Source organism: Thunnus thynnus, chromosome 20 (assembly GCF_963924715.1).
Source record: "Thunnus thynnus chromosome 20, fThuThy2.1, whole genome shotgun sequence".
NCBI classification, from domain to species: domain Eukaryota; kingdom Metazoa; phylum Chordata; class Actinopteri; order Scombriformes; family Scombridae; genus Thunnus; species Thunnus thynnus.
The window spans coordinates 16633398-16660099 of NC_089536.1; the positions used below are offsets into that span (position 1 = coordinate 16633398).

Here is a 26702-nt window from a genome sequence, read left to right on the forward strand (position 1 = left end):
TTCAAATCATTGGCTCCTAGAGACTTTTTATGTAACCTCACTATGTTACATGTTCTGTCGCCAGAAGCTAACAACCACTAAGTACTCGGATTCATTAAGAGTTCTTATTGGTCATCATATTCCTTCTTGTAATTGCATATTGCACGTTTCCAAATATTAAGACACATACGTTGACATGGACACAGAGTACATTAACTGGCTTACATTAACAGAATAGTTTAGCATAACTGATTGCCTAATGTGGTTTCAGAGGAACATTAGGCAGTTCAATTTTTCATTTCATGGTAACCCAAGTTCAGAAAGAATTTGACCTGATTCATGCTGGTAAATTCCAGTGTGTAAGTGTGTGTGTGTGTGTGTTTAAAAAGCTACTTAAGTCTGTCTAAGCCTGACCCATAATCCATTCCATAACAGTAATAATTCTTCATTCCAGTGTTTCAACATGGCACTGTTTGGATTGATGAGAATAAGAAACTGTTTTAATTTGCCGTGTAGAACAAAATCACTCAGAGGTTTTGTACTTGCTTTAAATTATACCATAATTGGCTAAATTGACAGTCAGTCCTCTGAAATCATAAGAGAAACTTAAAAGAAGTTTCTGTGCTGTTTTTAAGTGACTGAGAGTGCCTCTGCCTAGTGATATCTTGACATTGACATCTTCTGTAGGTTTCACACCTAAGAGCTTCTTGCTGTGAGACAACGCTATCAACACGTGAGCTTGTGTCTTAACATGTAGCAACAAAATAAACTGGCAAACCGCCAGATAAAGATTACTGAGTCAACATGCGAGAATCCAGCTTTTATTTAAGATAGATTATTATTAGAGACAGGAAATAAACAAAATAAACAGCTTGCACACTGTAGGGCTCCAATTTCCACTCATTTATTGCACCAAGGTGACGTTTGGAACACCACTGCTCTTCATCAGACTGACATCACCTTGGTGCAATAAATATATGGAAATTGGAGCCCTGCAGTGTGCAAGCTGTTTATTTTGTTTATTCCTTGATTTGCTCACTCGCAGCCCAGCACCTGTTCTCTCTGGTTTGGATGTGCGTGCATACTCCCATCTTTTATTATTAGAGACAGGCCTTTATTTCCTCAGTTTTAGATTTTATCATAGTTAGCCTCACAGGTTTTTTTCCAGTTTGCTTCCATTAAATTTGCCCATTACTGCTATTTGCTATTGTAAACTGAACACTGACTCTATATGAAGAAATAAACCACTAATGTGATTTTATTCTCTCAGTAACCATTGGTTTTGCTAATTACACTGCTGCTTGTCAACAGTCATTTGTGTTGGCCAATAAAGTTTCCCACTGTACCATGTTGGGGCCAATATCCCAGAACAACTGCTGCTAAGGACTAAAACCAAGCTGTGTAATATAATTGTAATGTACATTTTGCATGGCTGAGATTGCATTATGAAAAATATTAAAACTAGCCCAACATGTCTAGAGTGAAAGACAAAGGGGGGCGGGGGAGGGGGACTTTAATCAAACAAAATTAGTTGTACATTTTAGTTGCCTAGCAACCAAAGCCATGCACACAGGTGGTTATCTTCACAATATATGTATCGCTGTCCTGTCTGTTACTCCTGTCCTGCTCTCCTGTCTTCTTTTGAAAGCTACAATATATCTACGACCTTTGCATTTCAGCTGTCTCAAGCGGCCATGTACCCTCGAAACCACTGAGTGTTAATCTTTGTACAAACATCTCAGGTCTGATCATGTGTTAAATGAAATAAGTAAAACACGGCTTTCAGCTGCACATTTGAAATGCCTGTGTCTTGCATGGTTTCATAGCAACAGGCCTTTCCCAACTAAACATGGAGGCTTGTATGATTGTGTGTATGTGTCTGATATCCACAATAACCACAATATACAAATTCTTGCAGTGGACTGTCTTGATTCATCATCTACTGGTAGTTGGACATGAGCATAAGTAGGGGAATACTTATGATTGTTTGGCTAATTAATTCCTGCAGTTCAGTGTTGATAGAACCCAGATATATGCATATTCCTGCTTCTGACATGCTGAGGTGAAAGCATGTATTATGTATCTTTCATTCATTTATTTCCTTTATCTTCCATCATCAGGTTGAGGATTTGATTTTCACCTATTGCTAAACTTCAGTCCATTGTTCCTCCAGATGGAGATGATCATTTATGCTTTCACTTCAGTCCACAAAGACCACTGCAGCTCTCTTTTTACATGCCTTAGCAGATAATCTCCGGATCATTTAGAAGTGACCCAGAATGTCTCTGCAAGGCCTACTACCAGGTGTACAAGAAAGGTCTCACATTACACCTATATTGATATATTTACACCCATGTGTGCTCCCAAAAGAAAAATGCAACTAGTTTCCGACAAGCATGCATGGGTGAACATAATTATTGGCTAATTATATTTATTGGCCAATCAATTGTCATCATTTTGGCTCATTGTTACAGTACTACTTTTGATGAATTTTTTGCCTCATCTCTTTCATCAACAATAAGAGGTTTTATGTTGCTAATATCAATTAAATGAACCCCAGTTAGTCGCTGAGGTCTCTGTACTGTTCCAGCTTTAAAACAAGATAATTGCCCTTTTGAAGTTGTGACTCCTAGGCTCTCTCCCGTTGGGCTTTTGCGGACACTGTGGACAACTTTTAAAAAGCAGTTCAAAACCCAATGGTTATTCATGATTGCATTTGTTTTATAACTCATGGTCATTTGACTTTTTATGCACGTAACCTTTTATAGATGTGATGAGCTTTGCAGGATGTGATCATGAAAGGTTGTTATATAAGCAAACTTTACTATCTTACCTTACTCTCATTTTTCCCTCTCTCTCTCCCTCTCTCTCTCTCTCTCTCTCTCTCTCTCTGACCTCGACTTTCTTATTCATGCTGTGTGCAGACAGTACAGGAAGGAAGGAATAATGGAAGGATGGGGTACTGGGGGTATCTGGGAGGCTGGAGGAAGCTTTCCTCTTTTTTTTTTTTCATGGAGCAAGGGATTTTGGTACGGATGTCAGGGAAGAGAGAACTTGATTAGACTAATTTATTCACGGGAGCAGGCCATGTAATTGTTCTCATATGGGGGTGACGTAGACGTGTCTGTGTGCTTATGGAATAACTTAAGGTGAGTAAAAAGGGTTATTTGTTCACCAACAATGTGTCTGACTTTTTTAGAGAGTAAAATGATATTCTACTTAATTGTAATTTATCTGTTTCTCAACAGTAAAATACCTTTAGAGATCCTCTCTTATGGCCAACCATGTAACCATATAAAATGTTGTTTTACGCCTTTTTATTATAGTGTTGGATTTAAAGGCTTTACTGCAGAGACAGTTTCAAATAGATGAATTATGTTTTGAAACATTACCAATACAAAATAATACCCACTCTTTAAAAAAAACAACTATTGAGAAACCTTAAATATACAGTATAATATCTGGTCATCACTGTGATATCTCTTGACTTCTATAGTGCTGAGGTAGCCCTCAGACACTCTCAAGCTCATGTCTTCACTTCTGCTCACTCTTTCCATTTGGAAGACACAGCGCCTCAGACCCCGCTGTTGTTTTACTGCCACACTCCCCACAGTTGAAGGACTTTTCCTCTCAGAAGTAGCTGCTTGTTGCCGTGGTTACAGGTGCCACAGAAGCCAAAGTCCTGCAGCATTCAATTCACAGTTCAATGCTGATGACATCACAGGTTTCACAAATTTCATTCAGTGTATACAGAGTCTTGAACGAGGCTGATCAAATACAGTGTGTCATGTCTGAGGTCAGAAGACGTAAAAAAAAAAAAAAAAATGACCCCTGCGAACCCAGAAATTGTAGTTTAGTTCTCTAACAATATCTTTGTCTGTCATTGAATTAAGTGAGTTTCTTTACCCCGACAGTATGTCTTTCTGTCCCTGCTTTTTGCATCAGTTGGAAATAAGCAGAAAGAAAAAGAAAGTGACAGATACAGAGAGAGAAGACCCACCGCATCACTGTATCTCATCCCCCCTGAGGGACAGTCCAAGGCAAATTCTAGTAGAAAGATAATAAGGACTGAGGGTTCCCACTGTCTGACCGACGTGAAACACATTCCTTCATTTTTCCAGCCTTTTTTCTTTTCACCTCATTTTTTTCCAGGATTCTGAAATCCCAGTGTAAATACATATTGAGGAGTATTTACAATAGTGGTAATGGTGGTGGGAGAGGGAGCTAACTCAGCGGGCCAGAGGAGACTGCCGCTGGCCGACTATCTGAGTGTGCGACTATTTGTACAGTTGATCTAGTGTGTGTATGTGTGCACACGTTCCCAACAGCACAGTGTGTGTTTGTCCCCATACTGTTGATCCACAGTGTGTGTTTCACGACATGAAGAGTGTACACTTGTGTGAATATTAGCAGCATTTATCCCTCCATTCCCCGTGTGTGTGTGTGTGTGTGTGCATGTGTGCGTGTGTGCTTATTTGATGTGGCTTGGCTGCAGTAATGTTGGGTTGTGTTAGAACTTCCCAAGAGGAGGCTGCCAGGCCCAAGAACTGAGCAGGCAGAGACAGCCATTGTTTTGGTAAGGCATCCTGGCCATAATTGTGTGTGTGTGCATGTGTGAGTGTGTGCGTGTGCGTGTGCACGTGTGAGTGCATGTGTGTGTGTGTCTGTGTTTGTATGTGTGTGTTTGTGAGAGAGAGAGAGAGCTTAATTTAAGAGTACTTGAACACTGTTATTCTATGAAGCATAGCCTTTTCCATTCTGGCTTTAAACATAAAAACATGCTTACACACACACACACACATGTAACAGCATAACATACAAACACTCCATCCTCACAACCACATTTGATGAGGGAGTTCTCAGAGAAAATTTCTTTCTATTATGTTGCACAACAAGATGAACCAAACCTCTCCCTCCAGTTTGAAAACCACACATCAAAATTTTTATCAGCTTTCCCAAAAACATCTCAACACTCTGGATCCTCATAGCTTTGCTGGCTTACAAAAGTTCAAATGTGATTTCAGTATTAAACTGCTTTAGGTACAAAACAAGCCAACTCAGGATTTCAACCGCGATCACCCTCTATAGACATTTTGAATTTAAGTTTCCTGTGTTTCCTCACCAAGTGACTCCACAGCATTGTCCTTCACTTAACCTTAAGAAATGTTACTGGCATCGCTTAGTAGGAACCGTAATGGTGGCCAGCTGAACGTTCTACATTTCATTCTGTTCTGCAGTTCCCATTACAGGAGCCCCCTCCTTAGCAGGACATGAAGTTGTAAGACTGGAGGTGAGTAGGATGAAACTCCACCTTTCCCCCAGATGAAACAATCTGCAGAGGATTCCATAAAGCGTCATTGTTACTTCCTGCCTTTAGCCTCAGAGTGATCATAACCGGTGGTGAGCTGAGGCATTCCTTGTCTACCCGTAAAGTCAGAAATTCTGTGTTAACTGCCAAGCAGTGGACAACACATCCATTTTTTTTTTTGCTTTTTTGGTACTTCTTTAAACAACAAGTCCTCCAAATTAAATGACCAAATACATTATTTGACCATTTGCACTTCATAACGACACATAGGAGTGTCTAATCTGGCTCCGCTATCCGTAGTAATGGGCAGGACAATGTAATTTTTGTCTGTGTTTTCCAAAACCATTGATGATGATGTGACAAAGCTATAGTTAAGGTCTGGTTAGGTTTTGGCACAAAAACCACTTGGATAGGTTTAGGGAAAGATCATGGTTTGGGTTTAAATGATCACTTTGTTAAGGTTAGAGAAACATGTGGTGTGGGTTACCACGTCCTTAAAGTTAGGCGACCTTTGTCGACTACAATAATAACCATGGGGTTAAGTTAGGGGATGACCTTTTGTGTCGTTTTTCTGGGGAGGACATTACTCTTTAAATTGTAATGAAACATCTGTAACATTAAATTGAATTCCCATCACTAATATAAACTCCTGTTCAACAAAGTCAGGCAGTACCCAGCCCACATTCAACCCAGGTTTAACCCGCATCACTTTGTCAGTCAGCTCCTATGTCCAACACTTACTTTCTCTGCAAAAGGCTTAACCGTAACTCTTTCCCAAACTTAAAACCTAATCCAAGTAATTTAAACCCTAAACCCAAGCTTTAACTGCAAATTAGCTCTTTTTGGCGACTGGATTTTCCTCAACTTTCTATCCTCAAGATAGACCTTTGGTCCTCACAAGAATAGACATGCAAAAAAACACACACTCATCTCTCTGCCTTCTCAAGGTTCCCATTTCTTTTCCAGCATAAATAATCCCCTCAGTCTGCTGGCTCAACTCTGATTGGAATCTCGACGCCGTGCTCAATTGTGGGTTGATGGGGGAAAGTGGGGTGCCCTGTGTGTGCGTGTGTTTCTATGTTTAAAGCTGTTTCAAGGCCATAAACATAATAGCAGAGGGGTGTCCACCTCCGTCAGGCCAGGCCTCTAGAAAAAAAAAAAAAAAACTTCAGCTCAGAAACAAGGCAGGCATACAGATCCACAGCTATAGACCTACACAAACTATGCAGACACACACACACACACACACACACCTAAATGATAGCATATTTACCGCTAATTGCAAAGAGATGTACTCAGACTGGCACACTCTCATGTTCACTCCCTCTCCTTTCATTCAGCATCTAGCCAGCGTACCAGCGGACACAGGGGGTTGAAATCCAGGCTCCACTAGGTTTTATCAGCTTTTCGTGTCCTAGAGGAGGCCAGCTGGAGACTTAAGTGGAGATTCTGTGGAGAATTATGAGATTCTGTGCAGAATTATTAGTGGGTTACAATGTGATGTGATGTGATGTCGCATGGCAACTGATGACTATTAGTTGACTGTTAGTCACTTAACATTATTTTATTACTGTATGTCTTTCGTTTATTGTGGGCCACGAATTCACGGAGTCATTCCCCTGCTTATCTTGGGATACAGGAAGTAATGCATTCGTAGGTGTGTAGTGTGCTCATGCATGTCCGTGGTCACTATATTATACAGTCTGTACACTCTTCTGTACTGTCTGTCCAATTCGGTGTTTCTCCCCAATGTGATATCTATTAAATTACCCCAGATCAGTTTCGTCCAAATCGCATCCACATTATTATCTCATCCCACCTAACCAAAAGAGAGTGGAAAGAGAAAACTGTCTGTGGTACCAATTGCTTTGCCCCTCCCCTCTTAGTGGTATGGTACTCCAGCTACAGTCTCTAATAGTTTGCTGGCTTCTATGCCCTTGTCAGCTGAATTCAAGTTTAATTTGACTGCAGATCCATCATCAGTATATCTCAGTGTTGAGTCAGCCTTATGCTGCACATCAAACACAGAGGGGGACACAGAGGGAATGGCATCAAACCCGACACCACAGGGAGCCAACCAAAGTGAAAAAAAGTCATTGAATTCCTTCCTCATTTTTGTCTCCCTGACAAATTTTGTATGTGCCGACTCTGTGGAAAACAGGAGTGAGAGAGAGAAATAGAGCAAAGTAATAAAAGGGAGACATTTGAAGAAAAAAGAAGATGAAACGATGAGTGTGACTCAGAGACGTGGAAATGAAGGGATGGAGGGAAAGGAGCTGAGATGGAAATATCTCTGTTTACCGTAGTGGGTGGATGGGCAGCATATGAGAAGATGTGCGTAGGGTGATAACAGAGTCCCTTCCTTTGGCACGTACCGTTCTGATTAGATCATTAGCACTTGAAGTTGAGGCAGTTATTGTTAAGATTTCTTTGTCAAGGCAATGAGCTGGCTGTTAAATGCCTCCCGTCTTCTTTTGGACTCATGTGGGTGGTAGAGGAATGATCCTTTTCATCAACATATTTGTATGGGATGAATATCATGTCATTTCGACACTGAAAAACAAAGCATCGAAAGGTTGAAACTCTGTTTGAAAGCTTGAAATCTAATAAAAAAGGTTTTGCAAGATTGAAACTAAGTTTTGAAGGCTTGCATAATGTTTTCATTTTCTGAAAGAAAAAATTAAAATCTCTTCAAATCTCTGAAAACATTATTTTGTATTTGAGTTTTCCGTCCTCACAACTGTAGCTCTTTTTACAGTGTTTCACCAACACATTTTAAGAGTTTCAAAGTTGTCATTGTTCTCCTGGTGTACAAGTTTGTTTTCCAGGTTTGAAACCTTGTAAATGGTGATCTGAAAAATGGTGCACGTATGTTGGGAAAAAAACGTTTGAAGTTTTGAGTTTCAAAAGGGCAAATCTTTATTTTGAAACTTTTGCAGATGTACATTTGTGCTCGTATTGCAGACTGTTCTTTCAGAGCTGAGTTTACAACTCCCACTGTTCATAGATCTACCTACACAGTTGAAAGCTTGCTAGTCACGTGATTTTTGGCTATATTGTCTCAGAGCTCTGATATGAGACTATGAAACACCGAAACTTTGTAACAGACGGCCTGAAGAATGCATTTATATTATTTAATAATTATTTGCATCTGTATTTATTAATATTCTGATTGTGAATTCATTATTTAATAACCCAGAATATGGTTAGGGTGTCTTTTGAACACTGAAAATGATTTATTAGGCTAATTGTTTCAGGGAAAATAGAAGTTATGTAACTCACATCAAACCCGACACTCAGGTATTTTCAGCCTCACATGTGACTGAATGAAAATGACGACAAACTATGTAAAATATAAATGTGTTTAAGAAAATTCTCTTGCTGACAGACAAAGTCACTATTAGCTGCTTTCCAATAAGGGGGCGTGTTGGCCGTTAGAAGACTTCTGCAAAGGCAGCTCTCATGTGTCCTCACTCATGGCTCCTAAATAAGAGCTTTGGAACAGCCTTCAAAATGGCGGACCAGAATGACTTCCGGTTCAATCAAGGAACTAGGAGTGAGGAAAGATCAAATAAGAGACTTGGGACGTACCCCGTGTCTGCCACAGGCACTGCTTGGGGGCAGCCAACTGCGTGGGCAGATCTCTAAAAGGTTGGTGTTGTAAACTCAGCTCTGAAAGAACAGTCTGCAATTCAAATGCAAATGTACATCCACAAAAGTTTTTTTCTTAACATATGCGCACCAGTTTTCAGATCACCATTTATAAGGTTTCAAATCTGTAAAACAAACTAATAGACTGGGAGAACAGTGACAATCTGAAACTGTGAAAATGTGTTGAAGAAACACTATAAAAAGTGCTGCAGTTGTGAAGAAGGAAAACTCAAATACAAAATAATGTTTGCAGAGGTTTGACTTTTTTTTCAGCCTATCAAAACATTATGTAAGCCTTCAAAACTTGGTTTCAATCTTGCAAAACCTTTTTTATTAGATTTCAAGCTTTCAAACAATGAGTTTCAACCTTTTGAAGCCTTTTTTTTTCAGTTTCAAAATATGACATGATATTCATCCCATATATTTCCTCTTTGACTTGTTTTTCAGTCATGCATTGTATGGTTTTAATAAGTTATTTCAAACAATTTTATCAGACCAAATTTATTAGACTCCAGAGTGCATCAGGTATTGTGCAGTAAACTGCTGTGATATTGCTCCTCATTTATTGACCCCCACGGCTACCGTTGATTAAACATTACACTTTGAACAATTAAAATACTGTAATCGTATCACAACTGAAGGAAAAGCTTGTTAGCTTGAAGAAATATCAGTATGTTTTATTGGTGAGACCTCAGTCCAAGTGAAATAAAAGCAGCCTCCACCATGTAGAGAGACATACACACAGACATGGGTTTGGATGGGGATGGCGAGTGGAAAACAAGGCTTTCTTTGAGCAGATTTTAATTAGCAATGTTCATAGCTTGGCTGTGTTCTTTTATGATTGGACCACTGAAAGCCTTTTTGTTAGCCTAATGAAACACATTGAGGGGTATGTTCCTGAATTGAACTATGTTTGTGTATGTGCATGTGTGTGCATATGCTTGCGAGTATGTGTGCTTGCATCCATTGCATATGCATGTATCTTTTATATGGGTGAGTGCCCACATTCTTTTTGGTGTATTAGAGTTCTATTGGTAGGGATCAGAAGCCATAGCAGGAGACAGAGATGAAAGTAATCTGAGCGCATTGTTTTCCCTCCTTTCCAAAATAGTTGTTTTAGGTAGGCAGCCATTGCCCATAATTGCTGAAACAGGGTGAGGTATTTATCTGTCCTGCTTATGATTTAGTGTCTGTTCTTTAGTAATCTGAAATAAGATCTGTGGTTAAGGGCTGCCCAACCTCAGACAGACCACGGAGATTGTGTAATGCATAGCGTTCTGCTGGTTTCAGTGGGATCCCTTTATAAACACATCTCACACAAAACACTGTATGATCTGAGGAGCTATTCGGGGCATTCTTGTCGAATTAGTTCCCATTCATCAAATATGAAATTATTGTATTATCCAGGAGGACAGGAACAGAAAACATAGTTGTAAAAAATAGTCGTTTTTTATTCAGTCAAAGAAAATGTATAGCTCCAAATATCAAGGGTTTTCAATGATCAATGTAATGGTAAAATGATCATTGTGTCACTCATTTTATAAAGAAATTAGTTAAACAACTTTAGAAGTACTTTACTGTAACACTACATTAAATAATTAATGCCTGGAGAATGGGGCCTGTTAGTATTTATTCATGAAATATTTATAATTTAGTAATAAAAGTAATAACACTGATGAATATCACCTAAACTGTAAATAAACTTCTCCCAGTAGCACACTGTCAAATGCTGTTGAGCTGCACTGGTTTTGCTGGAATTCCACGCAGTCTTAACTCTGCTCTCAAATAGCAATGGGTTACTGAGGCTATGAGTGGGGTCAAAGTGCACAGTTGATAGCTTTGTGTACAGCGAGCGAGAACAAGCAGTTCTTTAGCAGAGCTTGTTCCGCACATGAATACCCCCGAACAGTTAATTGCTGCCATGGCAACAGAACAAAGAGGGAAAGTGACATTAGGTGAGCTGTTTGCAGAAAGCGATCCTTCGCAGTGACAGTGTGAACATGTGAGGAAGGGCTTGAAGCGTGTATGTGAGCGTAGGTCAACATTTTCTCCCTATCACCACACAAGCCATTCACTGCTGACAAAAGCAGTCTTGTGCTGCAGGATTGGGGAAAGTTACTAATGCTGGCAAGATCATAATCTAAGTCACATTGCAGTGAGGCAGTTGTGGGCTTTCACATAAGAGGGATATATTAGGAACAGTTATGCTAACTTGTAAGCATTGGTGCTAAAAAAGGGAGACATGGGATTTTATGAAAAATATAACAAAGCATGAATTACAACAAAAAAGAGATTGGACTTTTATGTGTAATATTGCAATGTTAAAAAGATACATTTCATCAATTTTGTAACATCGTTATAAAAATAATAATGTTTACTTGTATTTCTCAAGAGTCTACAGATATGCTAATGTCTCTGTGAGGCTGTACTTGGACACAGCAATGGTGAGCTAGATGCTAATGTCAGCATGCTAGCATGTTCATAATGACAGTGCTAATATACTGATGTTCATCAGGTAATGCTTACCATGTTAATCATGTCATTTGTTTTTGAGGTATTTGGTCACAAATAAATACTGGAAAATTGAAAATGGTGTTGACCTGATGATGGCACTAGATGAAAAGTCATTACAATTCACCCTGAGGAGGACATGAATATTTGTACTAAATTTAATGGCCGCCAGTAGTGGGAAAAGTCAAGGGGTCACCAATGTCATTAGAATCCATCCTTTGGGAACCATGAACGACAAAATTTGACCTCTGGACCAATAGTATTAAACGCACTCCAAGGTAAATAAAGACATAAACTAGAGCAGAATAAAAATGTCCAACAGATTCCAATAAAATAACAACACACTAAAGTAGAATCACAGTAAACTCTCAGATAGACGTGAGATGGTAAAATGGTGCAGTTACATTCATTTTATGTTTTTACATTATATTTCTCTAACTAACAGCTTTGTACATCAGAGACTAATAGAAAAGAGATGGAGCAGAAAGCTTCCTCTGCAGGGCTGCTGTCGGTCGTGCACACATGCTGTGCAGTTTGCTCAGCAAGTGATCTGCATCCTTTCTGCATGTGGTCTGAAATGGCTTAATGGCCTTTGTCTGTGTTCATTGAGAGCAGAGGCACTGCAGCTGAGGTGTGAGATGGGAAATAATAACAGACAGTATCACAATATAGTCATACAGGTATGACTAAAGGTCTAAAGGATTTTACTTTTAAGTGGGCAGAGCAGCTTGGCAAGTGTCCTAGCACCAGCTTGCTGCATGCTATGCTATGTATGCACTTGCCTGGGTGCCGCAGCTTCATAAGTGGTGTGTGCATAGGATCGCATGGCTTCAAGGTCAGATCATTTTGCAGTGATGTGACTTCATGCAATCCTCCTCCAACCTGTGTTCCATACGGCAAAACAATCAATCAAATGACTGATTTCTTAAACCGTAATCAACACCAGTGAAATGAAAGAGAAAATATAATTCTGATGAGAGGATAATCGGCCGGGATATCCTGAGTGGGCCTCCAAGGGGATTGCATCATCACAGTTAGCCTGCTGTGATGATGTTATCGGGGACAGCTGCATGGGGCGGAGCCAGGGTTGAGGCTCTCTGGGAGCCAAGAGGCAGCCAGTTGCCAGCAGATCCCCTCCACCACGACCCACCTGCTTCACATGTCCAGTTTTCCTCTAAACCCCTCAAAGGGATTCCCTGAGTCCTCATGTATGTCCGCTGGTCCCCCATGTCTTTGAAGTCATGATCCTATATGTTTTCATGCCATTGAAGTCATTATCCTATTGCTGTGTTGTGTCATGTGTTTGATCCAAATGTTTGAAGTATTACAGGGAACTCTTAATGTATCTATTGGTCACAGGCCAAACATCATGGACCTCCAAAACCAAGGCAATTATTAAGAACCAATGATGATCCAAACCAATCGTTCCTGAAGCCTATTTATGAATCAGATTTTTTCAAACCACTGTAAAGTCAAGGGACGTCAACATCAATGGTTGGCAGTAGCTGGCGTGCACAGGGCAGTGGTACTAATTTAATTAAAAGCCCTTGAAGAAGAAGCCCAGCCTAGCTTAATACCATCAATTAGGGGTTGCTGTGCCATCTGACTAAAATCCCACACCCCGTTTGTGTGATTCATACAGGAAAATATGCCTCTTTGTCTACGAGGTCAACCAACTCTTTGGAGAAGCTGGCGCAGGGTCAGGAAACAGTAGTTGAGGGTGTAGGAGTGGGAAAGAAGGCAGTAGGGCGGGGGGTTGTTCTACTAGATAAGCCTTAGCATGAGGTCATTTGAATGAGAACTGAGCTTATGGCAACATCTTTATAGTGAAACAGCTGGTCTTATTGTAGAACAACATGAGAGAGTATTTTCAGGGTTTCATTTCAAAACGCTGTGTACTAGTCAGAAGAAAAATCTACCAAGTTTTTTATAGATAGAGAAGCTTTTCTTAGAAATATTTATCATTTTCTATGATGCAAATCATTTAAATTCATGCTCACTATCATTAAGTAAAAGTAGGTTTACCTAATACTGAAATGTTTTGTATTTAATATTTCTCACTTTTTTCTCACTTTTTTTAGTTGTTGTTCAGAGAATCTTGATTTACATTGTCTACCAAGGATGATTCTAGCCCTTCTGAAAGGGGATGAGATAAAATTTTGGCAATGGAGCAATCTTTATTTTTATATCGGTTAAAAAAAGAGCAGATGATGTTCCAACCAAGGTAGCACAGTGCCCATTTGGCATGGAACTGTAACTTTACAAAGGGCTTTACTTCAATTTCCAAGGTCACAGCGGTTATTATTCGCCCCAACGGGAATGTTTACAGGTCCATGATGCAACAAAGGTCTTCATTCAATTTAATATTTTTGAATAATCATTCTCTCACATCGGATTGGTTTCTCATAGAAGCATTAGACTTGACAGGAAAATCTCAGACCATGTGTCCTTTCTTATTCAAGATCCTGTCAGACCTCTCTGCAAGTGACATTATGCCAATTTAGCAATTGAATTAGGTACAACTGGCTGCATTATCACACTGTCATTCATCCATGTTACTGTTCGGTTATCAAACATGTGCCATGAACTATTGTGTATGATTTCATCAATCCTGTTTTATCAAAGCCTCATGTGAACTGCATTTTCTGCAGCATCTCACATAAACTAACAAGTGTTTGAGTGGCAGGGTGCACCCAGTAGTCTGCACTATCCTCAGTCCAACCATCCCTGCAGTTTGTCTCCAACAGAGCTCACCATGGAGACTAAAATGCTTTTTGGCTCAGGTTGAGAGGAGATCTATGTATGTGTGCAAGTATGTATGAGTCATCATTAGGGATGTTTTATCATTTCATAATGAAATGGAAACAGCATGTGTGTGAGATTAGGTGAGCGAAGAATGCAGCACAATGCTTGGGCATCATTTTATGTAAACCTCTGTCATGTAGAAAAAAGTCTTCATGGAAAAATCTATAGGAAAATCCTTAAATTTTGCGTTTTCTTCATACAATTTCTTCATTGTGAAATTTACATCACATACTCCTCTACCCTGGCTCCGTGAGCCTGGCTCTTTGATAGAAAATATTATTACATTTTGATTAGTCCCTACTGTTACCACAGCAATATTGCAATGCTGAATCTCATCAAATGTGTCCCGAGCTGGAATGGAAGAAATATTACATTTCCTGTTTTTAATTTTGAGTGAAAAGTTGAACTGGGACATTGGCAGCCCAGTAGAGGAGATTAAAATGTGTGTGACTTCACTTTTTTTTATGTGAAAAAGATTTGGAGAAAATTAGGCAGGAAGTATGCGGCTTTCCCTGAAACCTAATGTTTCCTCTGGGAACTGCAGCATTGTTACACTGTTTATCAACTTCATGGGCTACATTTCCACTGAGTATTTTGATTTCTGCGAAACTGAGTTTAGTTAAAGGCATAAGTGAATCAAGTTCACTAGGACATTTGTGTTCTCTGACAATATTTCATCTTGGTTTTTGGCACTTTTTGGTATATAAAATTTTTTATAGTACTGTAGCTGAACCTATTGTACAAATATAAGTCCCCCTGGTGAAACATTCTTAATAAACACCTTCAATAATCTGAACTACTCGACTCTGATGCTTCAAGCTATGTGCTTTCTTTTTAGAAATTATTTATACTGAGAGCTGACAGAAAAAGACAGCCGGTGTTAGATGTCAACTGCTCCTGCTCCTCCTCCAACTGCTATGCAAGAATGTACAATGCACATAATATAGGGTTTCTTGGAAATTCAGCATATAGTTTACTACAGAACCCCCCCCCTTTTTTTGAGACCACAGTAAAAACCTGTTAACAGTCTTATTCTAATTGGTTTATTTCTGCTCTTTCCCCTAAGGTCTGAATCAGGGATCTCCAAGTTTACCCATCGTCTCTCCCTCAAAGAGCGTCCGTCCAAAGCAGAGAAGACTACGTCCGACAGACCTCCATCCTACAGGAGACGATCTCTTAGTGTGGATTGGTAAGACCAAAGACCTTCTCTTTATGCTTTACCACATTCTTGTGATAGCACTGGATTTTTGGTGTCAAAAGCAGGATTCTAAATAGGACAATGTGTCACTTATCATATTTGAAATCCAAAGAGTAACACCTAATAAGAGAGAGACTACTGCATCTGAACCTTCCTATGATGCGTCTCTATACAAAATCAAGGCTGAGGTCGATGGGGTTTGGGGACTGGTGTTTGGGGCGGGGGCAGAGAGTGGGCGTAGTGGTTATAGGGTCCTGCTCTGACTCCGCGTCTGGGTTTCGTTGAAGAGCGCCAAGCAGCTCCAGTGGCGCCGGCTCATCTTGCTCTTGTAAAGCTCCAGTCCTCAGGCAGCCGATGAAAGGAGTTTGAAAGCTTTCCATCACAGGGCTGCCTTCCCGTCCCCACCCATGGGAATCCTTCCCAGTCTCCCCTCTTGTTGCCTAGCCTCCACTCATTTATCTACTCATCCATCCTGCCGTCCGTCCATCTGGCATCCCCCCTGAGCTTCCTGCTATGTATTCTTGGCTCTTCCTTTATACTTCTCTCACCATTGGGAAAATTGCCTCGGGTTAAAGCGGATCTTACACTTCCTTTGCACTTAATTTTGTCAAGTAAAAAATGTCCAAACAGTCACGGGTCTAAACAGTTTCCAGGTTTCTAATTGCTGTGCGAGGACTACAGTAGCTTTTCAGTAGAGTTACTTAGCGGTTTGTGAAGTACAGGTGTGGGATTCTCTGAGGTCCTATCGAATCATGCTAGGGCCCACTGTGAGGTCTTACGAGGTCTTTTGTCGGCCTTATGAGACCTACTGTGTGGTCTCGGACTGACGTTGCGATGTGTGGTCCACCAGCAGAAATGTGGTGTTAAGTGTATGAGTGTTGGAGTGTAAGTGCAGTGTGAGGTCCTTTACTTTAACAGCTCCATGTTTTTCTCCCATGTTGCTGGAGAAGGGACCTGGCCTTTAAAGTTCAGGCCCTGATTGATGTGGTCTGGTTTTAATGAAACACAGTGGGTAGATTGGACATGCTCATTTACGAGAGGGATGAGGGGGGCTTGGCTACAGCTGGATTCTGACTTTCTCCGGGGCGAGCCACCGTTACAAGAGTGCGACCAGCCTTTTGTGACATAATAAACAAGGGACCCCTTGGAGGAGAGATTCAAGGTTGAGGACTGAGTCATGCTACTGGGAGGTGAAACAAGGTCGGTCCAGCTCCTGACAAGACCAGTACAGCTCCCCTGGAATGCACAGTCATCAACGCGGTCAGAAGGAAAACACGTGTGCTAGTAGCATCTATTGAAAACATCCCATGAGTCACTTGCATATTTGGAATAGTTGGACATTTATAGCACTTCCTGTAGTCTGTCCAAGTGATCTGTCTTATTGTTTCGCTCACTATTTATGAGGATTTTTTTGAAATAATTGTTATCACAGGGCTATATTTCTCTAAGTAATATACTTTTTAACTCTATAGTGTCGGGATGTGATTTTAAAATGCCATGTGGCCCAGCCTAGTGTACAGGTAAAAAATGACAGCACTAAGTTGCAATGAGAATAGTTTTCACCTAGTTAGGCATTTTTAAAAAATGAGACCAAAATAAGGAATTTAATTAATTATTTAATTAAAAGTCTTCATCTTACATTAAATATGAAAACTGCATGTGGGGTGCACTGTTACTGATTTCCACTTTTATTAGTTTTTTCTGTCATTTTATTGATTAATTAGTTTATACTGAGAAATTACTGAATAGGTACCTGTTGTCTAAGAACTATTAGGTGTCAGTCACAACTAATGAATTATGTTTGTCCTAAAACAGCTAAAGAAAGCACTGGAATGTGTTCGTGCTTGTAATGGGGTGAAATGTTGAAATGTTTTGGTTTTATCCACCAGTATGTTTTTAAATTAAAGGTTCTATATGTAAGAATCAGAAAGTCCTTCTCATTAGTGACACTGGTGGCCGTTAAGTGAGCTGCAGTAAGCATCATGTTGCTTGCACAGGCTCTCACACTCTGTCAGCACGAGTGAGCAGCGGCGTGAGACTACTGCAGGTGATGTCTTTTTCCTTGCTTACACCTCTCATAATAACATAAAAGATCTCTTATGTTTTGTTTTGCACCGTGCTTTAACAAAGCATCTCTCAATCTCACTCCCAGTTAGTCAACCCCCTTGCCCCCCGCTGTATGTCCACACGCTCACACCCACGTTGCTCACACGCTGTGGCCGGGGAGCAACACGCTACAGTTTTGTTGTGAAATGTGTGGTGGTCAACGGAGGTAGCTAGCCATCTCAACCTGCCCCCACCCCTTGAAAAACAAAGGTACTGTAGCCAGAAACGGTGATAGCTGGCATAGTTAGGCAGATAGCCACCAGCCCACCTGGTCGGTAACAGAGCTGGAAAGCTAATATCTGCAGGGTATGTGACACAATAACGTTACATCCTTTGGACTTTTGTGGAAAAAAACAACCCAAGTCCTTCACATAGAAATCAGTCCACAGGCTGTTACAGGCAACCGAGAAAGTCGGGGAAGGTCTTTTTTTTTAAGTTATGTTACAACCCGTTCACTCATTGGCAATAAAAAATAATTAATGCATGTAAATTGCCTCACAATGCTTACATATAGGACCTTTAAGATTTAATTATGTTGATCTAGGCACTGCTCCCTTTCTCTTACTCTGTAAATCTTAGCTTTTAAGAGTAAAGTGAGACAAGGATTATATAAAATACCAAGCTAGAAGCCTACCAGCCACTCTCTCCACAGTAAAGCAGTCTCAGGTGGTTTAACACTTTACTATCTATTTAGTGGACCATTGCCGTTTATGTCAATTCAAGTCAGATACCCAAACAAACTGTGACTATTAAGGGAATTCTGAGCCAAGGCAGCCCATATACAAGCTTGAAACAGGAGCCGTTTTGTAGCTTTATCAAAGTCCGTTAGGGCTGGCAGGGCCTTGGGAAAAAGCGATAATAAAAGATAATGGCAGTGTTATTGTTATTGGTAATCATAGTAAATGGGCTCTAGGGGTATTGGTGGAGAAAACAGTAGAAGGAGGGGAAAAGGAGGGTTTGTTAAAGGGGAAATAAGAGGGTATTTACTGACTTACGATTGCTGAAAAAATATTGACACGTTTTTCCAGGAAACCATCAGTGTTAATAATTAAAATGTACATCAGTGACATCCTCAGGTAAAAATGGTTGCCCTTTGAGGTTTCTGTTGAGAGAACTCTGAATGAAAATCGATTTTTACTTCTCTGTTCTCTGAAGCCATTTGTGAACCTATTTGATATTACATCAGCCTGCTGCTGGTACTGTATGTCACTAAGGGAATTCCCTGCATTATGAGAGCGTAGCTTAATCACTGAACTGATATAGCTCTGCTTCCCACTGGCGTTTATATTTGCTGCCTTGTTTCCTGTGAACAACATGGACACAGGAGACATTGGGGCTATAAAGGCACACTGGTTCAGTTCCAGCATAGGCCCAGTAAATAAGTCTTAATTTCCATATCCTCTCATGGTGACAGGGCGGCAGTTCCAGCCCTTTGCCAAAACCCCTGAGTACAATGGAGAGGCAGCCATGTATGTCGGCCAAGCAGTTTTTATTTCCCATAACAGTCCCCCCGCAGTATGCCTGGAGAGGAAACTCTATACATAAGTACTGAAACATCAACGTGTAACGTAGCACTCTGCACTCAAGCCATATCCACTTCATTTACAAAACTTGAAATTTGAAAGAGTGCAGTTGGTAGCTCACAAGTGTTATTTGTCATGTGTGTGTATGGCTACACAGTACGAACTGGACATCCCCTGAAGGCCTCTCTGCTCTGCCTGGTGCCTTCCTGTCTTCAGGGATAACTCGAAGCTGACAGCACTCTTAGGATGACGTCTTAACTTCGATGTCAGGAGAGATACCAACATGCTTTTCATCCTTTAACACATGTACACACACACAAATCAGCAGAAACTCTTGACTTTCTCCACTCTGGCATTCGTGCTCACAAACATAAATGAGCAAACACACATTGAAAAAGTTAGCACTATGTTGAGTTGGGTTTGGGGGGTATGGTGGTTACTAAGTACTAATCCTTATGAACTGTGCACAAAGGGAATGAAAAAGGAGATAGAGAATGGTTCAGTGTGTTTTTTTTTTAAATCACCAAAGTCTTAGTGGAAAAAGACGGGCAATGCTCAAGGGGCCCGGGTGTAAAGTGGTTTTGGACAGAGTGCCACTCGCCTCATTTGGTTCTAATTTGATTTAATATTCCCCACTCTTTCTTTTCAGTCTCGCTTTTTCTTTTTCTTCCTTTCTTCTGTGGCTGAGAGCTGTCATTTCAAAAGAAAGGGACAAATGAGGAGGTTATAGATGCCTGTAATTTTTCTCTTCAGATATTCCGATCAGAACATACTGTTTAAGATCACTACAAAAGAGGATTGGTTTCTGCTTGTGCTGGAATGTCTATTATTTTACTCCTGCTTTTGTGGTAGCATTAAAGGGGTATTACTCTTAAAAACATAAAAAAAAAACATTGACACATGAAAACTAATGATGTAAAATGCTAAACGAACTAGTTATAGTTCAAGATAATGTACAAACTAGAAGTGATATAGGGCTAGAAAATCATGATGATATATATACACACACACATATGTATATATATATATATATATATATATATATATATATATATATATATATATATATTTTTTTTTTTTTTTTTTTTTTTTTTTTTTTTTTGTAGTCTCACTGAAAATATACAACATTGTTTTTGTTGGTATGCTACTATTTAACATTTTCTACTATTTAACCTTATTTTCAGTGCTGACTATTTTAATGCTTTAAGCTTTTAAGCCAACATGATCCTTGAATTGCTCAGGAAAAAAATGCAAATTTGAACATCTACTATTCCATTACAACTGGGCAAACTCCATCTGCAGGTAAAGACTATGCAATATGATCAAAGGTAGAACATAGCTACTAACATAGCCACATCTACTTTCACTTTAAAGCCTTCATCAAAAATAAGCTAAATATTTTGTGCTGATTGATGACAGTTTTGTAGTTTTTATTGTTTCAAACTTGAGGACACAGGAAACATTTTCCCCAGAACAAAACTGTTTATTAATACTGTTTCAGGTGTCCTGTTAAGTTTGTACTTCAACTGAGTTTTGGCCTGCAATATTAATTTGTTGAGGCCAAGTTGTTGGCGAGATGAGAGACTACAGATTCCAGTCTGCATGAGGGAGCAGAATTTCTGCTTACCTCTTTGCTTTTGGATAGGCCCTGAGCTATTCTTTCTTACACACACACACACACACACACACACACACACACACACACACGCACGCACACACAAACACCCACATGCACACACCCTTAAACAAACACACACACACTCACATTAACCCACATACATGCATGTCCATTCACAAATACAGTATATGCAGTCACACAAATTAAAACATGAAGTGCACACACACACATGCATATAAACACCTACGTGCACTTGTATTTGCAAAAAGGAACATGCACAGCCGTAGACACGCATGCACCCACACACAAATACATGCACTCAAATATGTACACACACTCACACACACTGTGTTCTTGAATCTGGATGCTGTGGGCTGCACTAAGGGAGATTTATGAGGCTGGCTCCCTCTTGTCCTGTGTGTCTCCGACTTGATACTCTGGTTTCCACTCCAAACCTCAACTCAGCACACAGACACAGAGAGACAGGGGGTGGGGATGGAGAGCAGTGAGAGGGAGGGAGGTGGACTGAAAGAGAGAGGTAGGAAAGTGGGGGGAGGGGTGGGGTGGGAGGGTCAGAGAAGACTGAAATAGGTAAAAAGAGGAGGAGGGAGAGAAAAAGAGAGTGAGATTGATTGAGACTGAAGTAGATGAAAAGACAGATTGAAAAGATGATGGAGAGAGACAACAAAAGAGAGTGACGAAGAGCTCTAAACTGGACCGTGAGGAGAGGGGAGAGGGAAAAGTTACGAAATAAAGAGTATGGGAGAAAGGAGCCAGTTAATGTGGTGTGTTTGTTTCTGTTTGTGTGTGTGTGTGTGTGTGTGTGTGTGCAGAGACAGACAGCCTGTAGGTCAGAGGGTTAGCGTGGCTCCATGTGTTGCTTATAAGCTGATAAAAGACAACCAAGGCTGGGGGAACTACACCCCTCTGTCTCCTTTCTGTGTGTGTGTGTGTGCGTGTTAAGGTTGTATTCAGGGTCAGAGGCAGAAAGAAAATCAGCTGGGGACCCAAGAGGCTTGTGGTTTGAAACTAGTCTAGGAAAATGGTTTACAGATTGAGATAGGAAGCTCAGGTAGTACAGACCTCCACGCCCACGTCAGTGCACTTTGCAATGGAACAGAAGACGTTTACTTACTTAAGCTTATAAGTTCAACCAGGAACTTTATGCTTACTCTCTCTACTCTCTTTATTTTTTTCTATCCCCACTTCTGACGCAGTCAGCTGACTGACTGCTTTTCCCATATTCACTTCAACTGGTCTGATTTTGCCAAAACCTCTGTTAATCATTCATCTTGTTGCTGTCAGAATTGAAAACTGTTCCCTTCTGGACTTCAGTGTTTGGTTTACATAACCCATCTCCACCTGTCCACCTGTTGGAACTTGAATTCCTCTCCAGGTCTCATCCATCCACATCTTCATCCGAGGGCTCAATGTCTAGACTTCATCAGAGATGTTCCTATTGTATGTGGCTTGTATTGTGACTATCTCCATGGAAACGAGCAGTATCAGGATGGTCAGCTTTTTGTTTTTTGTGCACCCTATAGCAAATAATAATTAATAACTTTCTTTCACTTACTCTGTCTTGATCGACTGTATTGCATACAGTCAATGGCTCAATAGATCACAGATCAATATTGGTTATGGGTGTATGAGTGTATATGTGCATAATGTTTGTTGGCATGCATGTGAGCTTCCAGAAACGAGAGAAGAGCATCCTGCAAAGTGTCCACTGACACACACTGATGTAAGATCAGTTGTGTTACCATGCACCATACACTCTCAGTGCATTCGCCCATCTATCCATTCATTTAGGAGTGTATGCATGTGTGTGTGTGTCAGGAGAATAGCCACCCCACCCAACCACCTCCCTCCATCCCTATCCCAGATAAACAGCCGTGGGACTTTAAACATGGCGCCCGGCCGGCGTGTGACTGAGAGAATGGGCCAACTGGTGGCTTCAGTGGCCAGGGGTCGCCTCCGCCCCTCTCTTCTCCCTGGCTGGGTGGGTGGCATATGGCGGCCCAGGCAGGGACCCCTTTGGTGTGACACACACACTCACACTGAGAGACACACAGAAGGCCTGGAGCCACCCAGGCTGGGCCCACGATCACCGTGGGAGACATGGTGTCACCAAGCCTCTGACAGAGGAGGGGTTGTGTGTATGTTTGTGTGCGTGTGATCCCACCTTGGAAGCAACACCACCACCACCACCCCCCTCCCCCTCCTGAGAACGTCGGCCACTGCCCGCCACCACATCCCCATGGTGACTCCGCTGTTGTCTCTGCTCATCAAAATTAGGGAGATTTACCTCTGCGTGCACACACACACATGCACACACACAGAGCCAACAGGTGGCAGGCCTTGCTCGGCACAGCAGGCCCACTTCAAAGGTTAAACATACAGCGGACCGCCCCCTCTTTCTCTGCTGCTCTCCCAAGGGAGAGGGAGAGAAAGTGAGAGGAAGAGGACAAGAAAAAAAGTCTGTGTAAATAGACATAAAGGGCAGTGTGAGCATGTTCCTGTGAGAGCATGCAGCATGGTCTTCTTTAGGTGCATGGTGTAGAAAATATATACTCAGTATTCACAGTTTGTCCCGACACGGCTCACACTTCAAAGTGCGTCGTGTATGATAAGTAAAAACAGAATGCCTACGATGCCTACAGCTCAGTTACTCTTTGAACTAACTGTGACGAACAGCAGATGTGATCAAACCAACCTGGGTACCAGTGAACTTGACAGGTTTTGGCATATCACAACCAAAACCTTTGTGGGATTTTGCTGCACTATAGTGTTAATGTGATAAAGGGCATCTAGTGAGTGAGAGGTCACAAGAGAATAGCCTAATTCACTCAAGCAGGAATATAAAGAGCGCCATCTCAGCCCACCCAACATAGAAATAAGAGGAAGTTGATGCCACAGTGGAGAGTGGATTACCAAAACTGGATGACTTAACAGTGGAAAAATATTGCCTAGATGGTGTAAACTTGGTGTAAACAACAGAATCTAAGGCTTTATCCTGTCTGGTATCAGTAGTACTGTCTGCCGCCTCTGTTGTAACAGGATGGAGAATGTTTTCTCAGCACTAATGAGGCTGCTTGTTATCAGATGAGCATTATTTGAATACCAAAGTCCATGTTAATGTTGTTGCTGATCAGGTACATTACGTCCAGGGAAGTCAACCTCATTTGAAAATGTATACCGCACATCTGGTAGAATAATCATTTTCCTTTTCGCTGTTTAGACACCTTGGGGATAAAGTGAAAAGGGGGTGTTTTTAGCAAGAGTATACTACTGAAACATTTGCACACACCTGATACTGTACATCCCCCAATAAAATCTCATCTGTAAAATATAATCCTCAAGAGTCGAAAGTTTATCGGATTGTCTTGGCGGCTGTAAAATCATGTGAAATCTCTACAGAGGACTGCACATGTGCATATGTGCCGATGTTTTAATATGCGAGCATGTGTGTGTATGTGCATTTGTTGTGTTGCCATGCCAACTTAGTGTGAGTGAGGAGCTGCAGGTCACAGCGTTGGCATGGCCTCACATTGCCTATAAGCTGATAAGAGCCAAACAGAGGGGACGGCTATATGAATTCTAGTAATAAAGCCCCCCCCCCACCCATCCCTTCATCCTCTCTCTCTCTCTCTCCCTCTCTCTCTCTCTCTCTCTTTCTCTCCCTCTCTCTCTCTCTCTCTCTCTCTCTCTCTCTCTGCGTCCAGCAGCCTGCCTGCTTCCAGCCTGTCTGGTGCCAAGACTCAGATTTCAGAATTTCCTTCTACAAGCCACATTTAGAGCAGCCAGCGTACTCTCGCTCAGTGTGTGTATGTGTGTGTGTGTGTGTGTGTGTGTGTGTGTGTGTGTGTGTGTGTGTGTGTGTGTGTGTGTGTGTGTGCGTGCGTGTGCGCGTGTGTGTGCGTGTGTGTGTGCACGCACACGAGTGAGTTTGTGCAACTTTCTCCTCTCACTGTCTGCCTCTCTGACCCCCACCACCCTGTTTTCAGTGAGCACTGTCCTTCTGGTGCCGCTCTTTGCCTTTTTTGCATCTCTCCTTGTCTCTCACAATCCATCTACCTACCTCCACCTCTTTGTCTGTTTTGTAGGACTTGACCTATGCAGACAACCGATGCAATACGTGTCAACTAATATGAATGGTCATTTGTGTCTGTGTGTAATAAACCCAATTAGACACACACACAAACATGAAGCAGAGATTTATGTGTTCTCATGGCGGTAGACTAGCCCTGGTGAGAAGCTTGGAAATAAGGTGGTCCTGTCATCACACAGCTGACCTGGGAGACCCTGTTACTTGCTAGGGTGGGATAGGATGGAGTCGGGGCGAGGGGGTGAAGGGGAGCACGGGCACGGGGAGAATTTGTTGGGAAGGGAAATGGAGAAAGTGATGTTAAGGAAGAGAGTAAAACAAAGAAAAGTAACAGATTTTGGCTTTGTTATAAAAGGTTTTTTGTTGCAGGTAAAATCTTTTACACAGCTCCATGCTTTAAAGCCCCTTGGAACAGATATGGCCTTTTAGGTGTCCAATCTGTTTGTTGTCTTTGCTCTCTTCATTTCACTTTGCATTAACATAACTGTATTGTTTGTGCCACACTATCAGAAGATCTTTCTTTGTGCTGCTGTAGCTAATTTGGGCAGCAGTCCCTGTAATGCCCTTCTCTGGCGCCTACATGTTCATGCACATATGCTCACAAACACACACAGGCACACACAAACACATGCCTATGGCTAGGTACACCACTGTGCAGCAAAATGTTTAGCTTTAGACTTTTTGTGTCTGTGTGTGGGTGTGTGTGTGTGTGTGCCTTGTTAAAGAAATTTTCCATTGTTTATACTTTGTATTAATGTTATCTGTATTTATAGAAGCAGAATGTTCCGGCCAAAAACATTTTTTCTGCTTACATTCAAGTTCTCATTTGTCTTACCCAGTATGGCTGTGCGATTAATTGTATTAAAATAGAGATTCCAGTTCTATCAGTCTCGGGAGCATCAAACCAACTGTTGTTAATTTCTCCCGGAGTTGCATCAACAGATGTCAAGAATGCGTTACACCACATGACAGGCAGAGGGGGCAGAAACAAAATCAAATTGTGTGTGAGAGAGACAGGAAGAGAAAAAGAAGATAGAAAAAAAAAAAGCTTTTAGACAACAAACAAAAAAACAAGAGGAAAATGAGAATCAAAGAAACCCCAATGATGATGATGATGATGTAGAGGAAAATTGTATCCAATCCCATTTCTGTCAGAACTGAACCACTAGAACAGGACAGGTGTCAAATGGCTGTGAATGAGTGAACTGCTATCTCAGATGCTCAGATTTGAAGTTGGGAAAATCTAATCTTATTGACAGTTGAGGCAGATGGTTGTGTTTCTGTGAGTGTGAGTATATGTGTGTGCGGTTACTCCTGTACTGTTGACAACAGGCTGGATGAATACATTCTTTCTTGCGCCTCTGACCTTGCCATTTATATGTTGCAACATAAACTGGGATTCGTCAGACTAAGCAACATTTTCCACTCAGCTGTCAGTTTGCTGATTTGCTTTGAAGTGTTTCTGAGATATCCTTCTGCACACCACTGTTATGAGCTGTTATGTGCATACTTGTGGCTCCCTTTTTAGCCTGCACAAAAAAAGCAAGCACAGCCATTTCTCCAATGCTGGAACCAACAATTCTTTAACATTTGCTTCAATCACAAGTTTTTTCCCAGCTCGACTTTCACTCATACAAAAACTACATAGTACAAATATGTAGGATCTATTTATATGTGACTCACTGTCTGGAGGAGCAAGTTGTTTGTGTAAACAGGCTGATATAATTAATAAAGGGGGTGCTATGTGTGTGTGTGTGTGTGTTTGCAACTTAGGGGTGTTGATTGTTTGTCGGGCTGGTGCAGTCTCATTACAGACTGGGTGTATTTGATGTGGGATTGATCAGGGGCCAAACATGGCTTTTGGTAGAGACTTTCCCAGAACAACTGCTTCCTGC

The 26702-nt window shown here is 41.1% G+C and overlaps 1 protein-coding gene across 4 annotated transcripts in view; it reads left to right on the plus strand.

The window, feature by feature from the left end:
* Window positions 1-26702, plus strand: part of ankfn1b (ankyrin repeat and fibronectin type III domain containing 1b) — a 143857-nt gene that overhangs the window by 89665 nt on the left and 27490 nt on the right. For all 4 annotated transcript variants that reach the window (XM_067576626.1, XM_067576627.1, XM_067576625.1 and 1 more), the window contains one exon: window positions 15321-15443. In XM_067576626.1, coding sequence (XP_067432727.1) covers window positions 15321-15443 — 123 coding nt within the window. The remainder of the gene's footprint in view (window positions 1-15320; window positions 15444-26702) is intronic.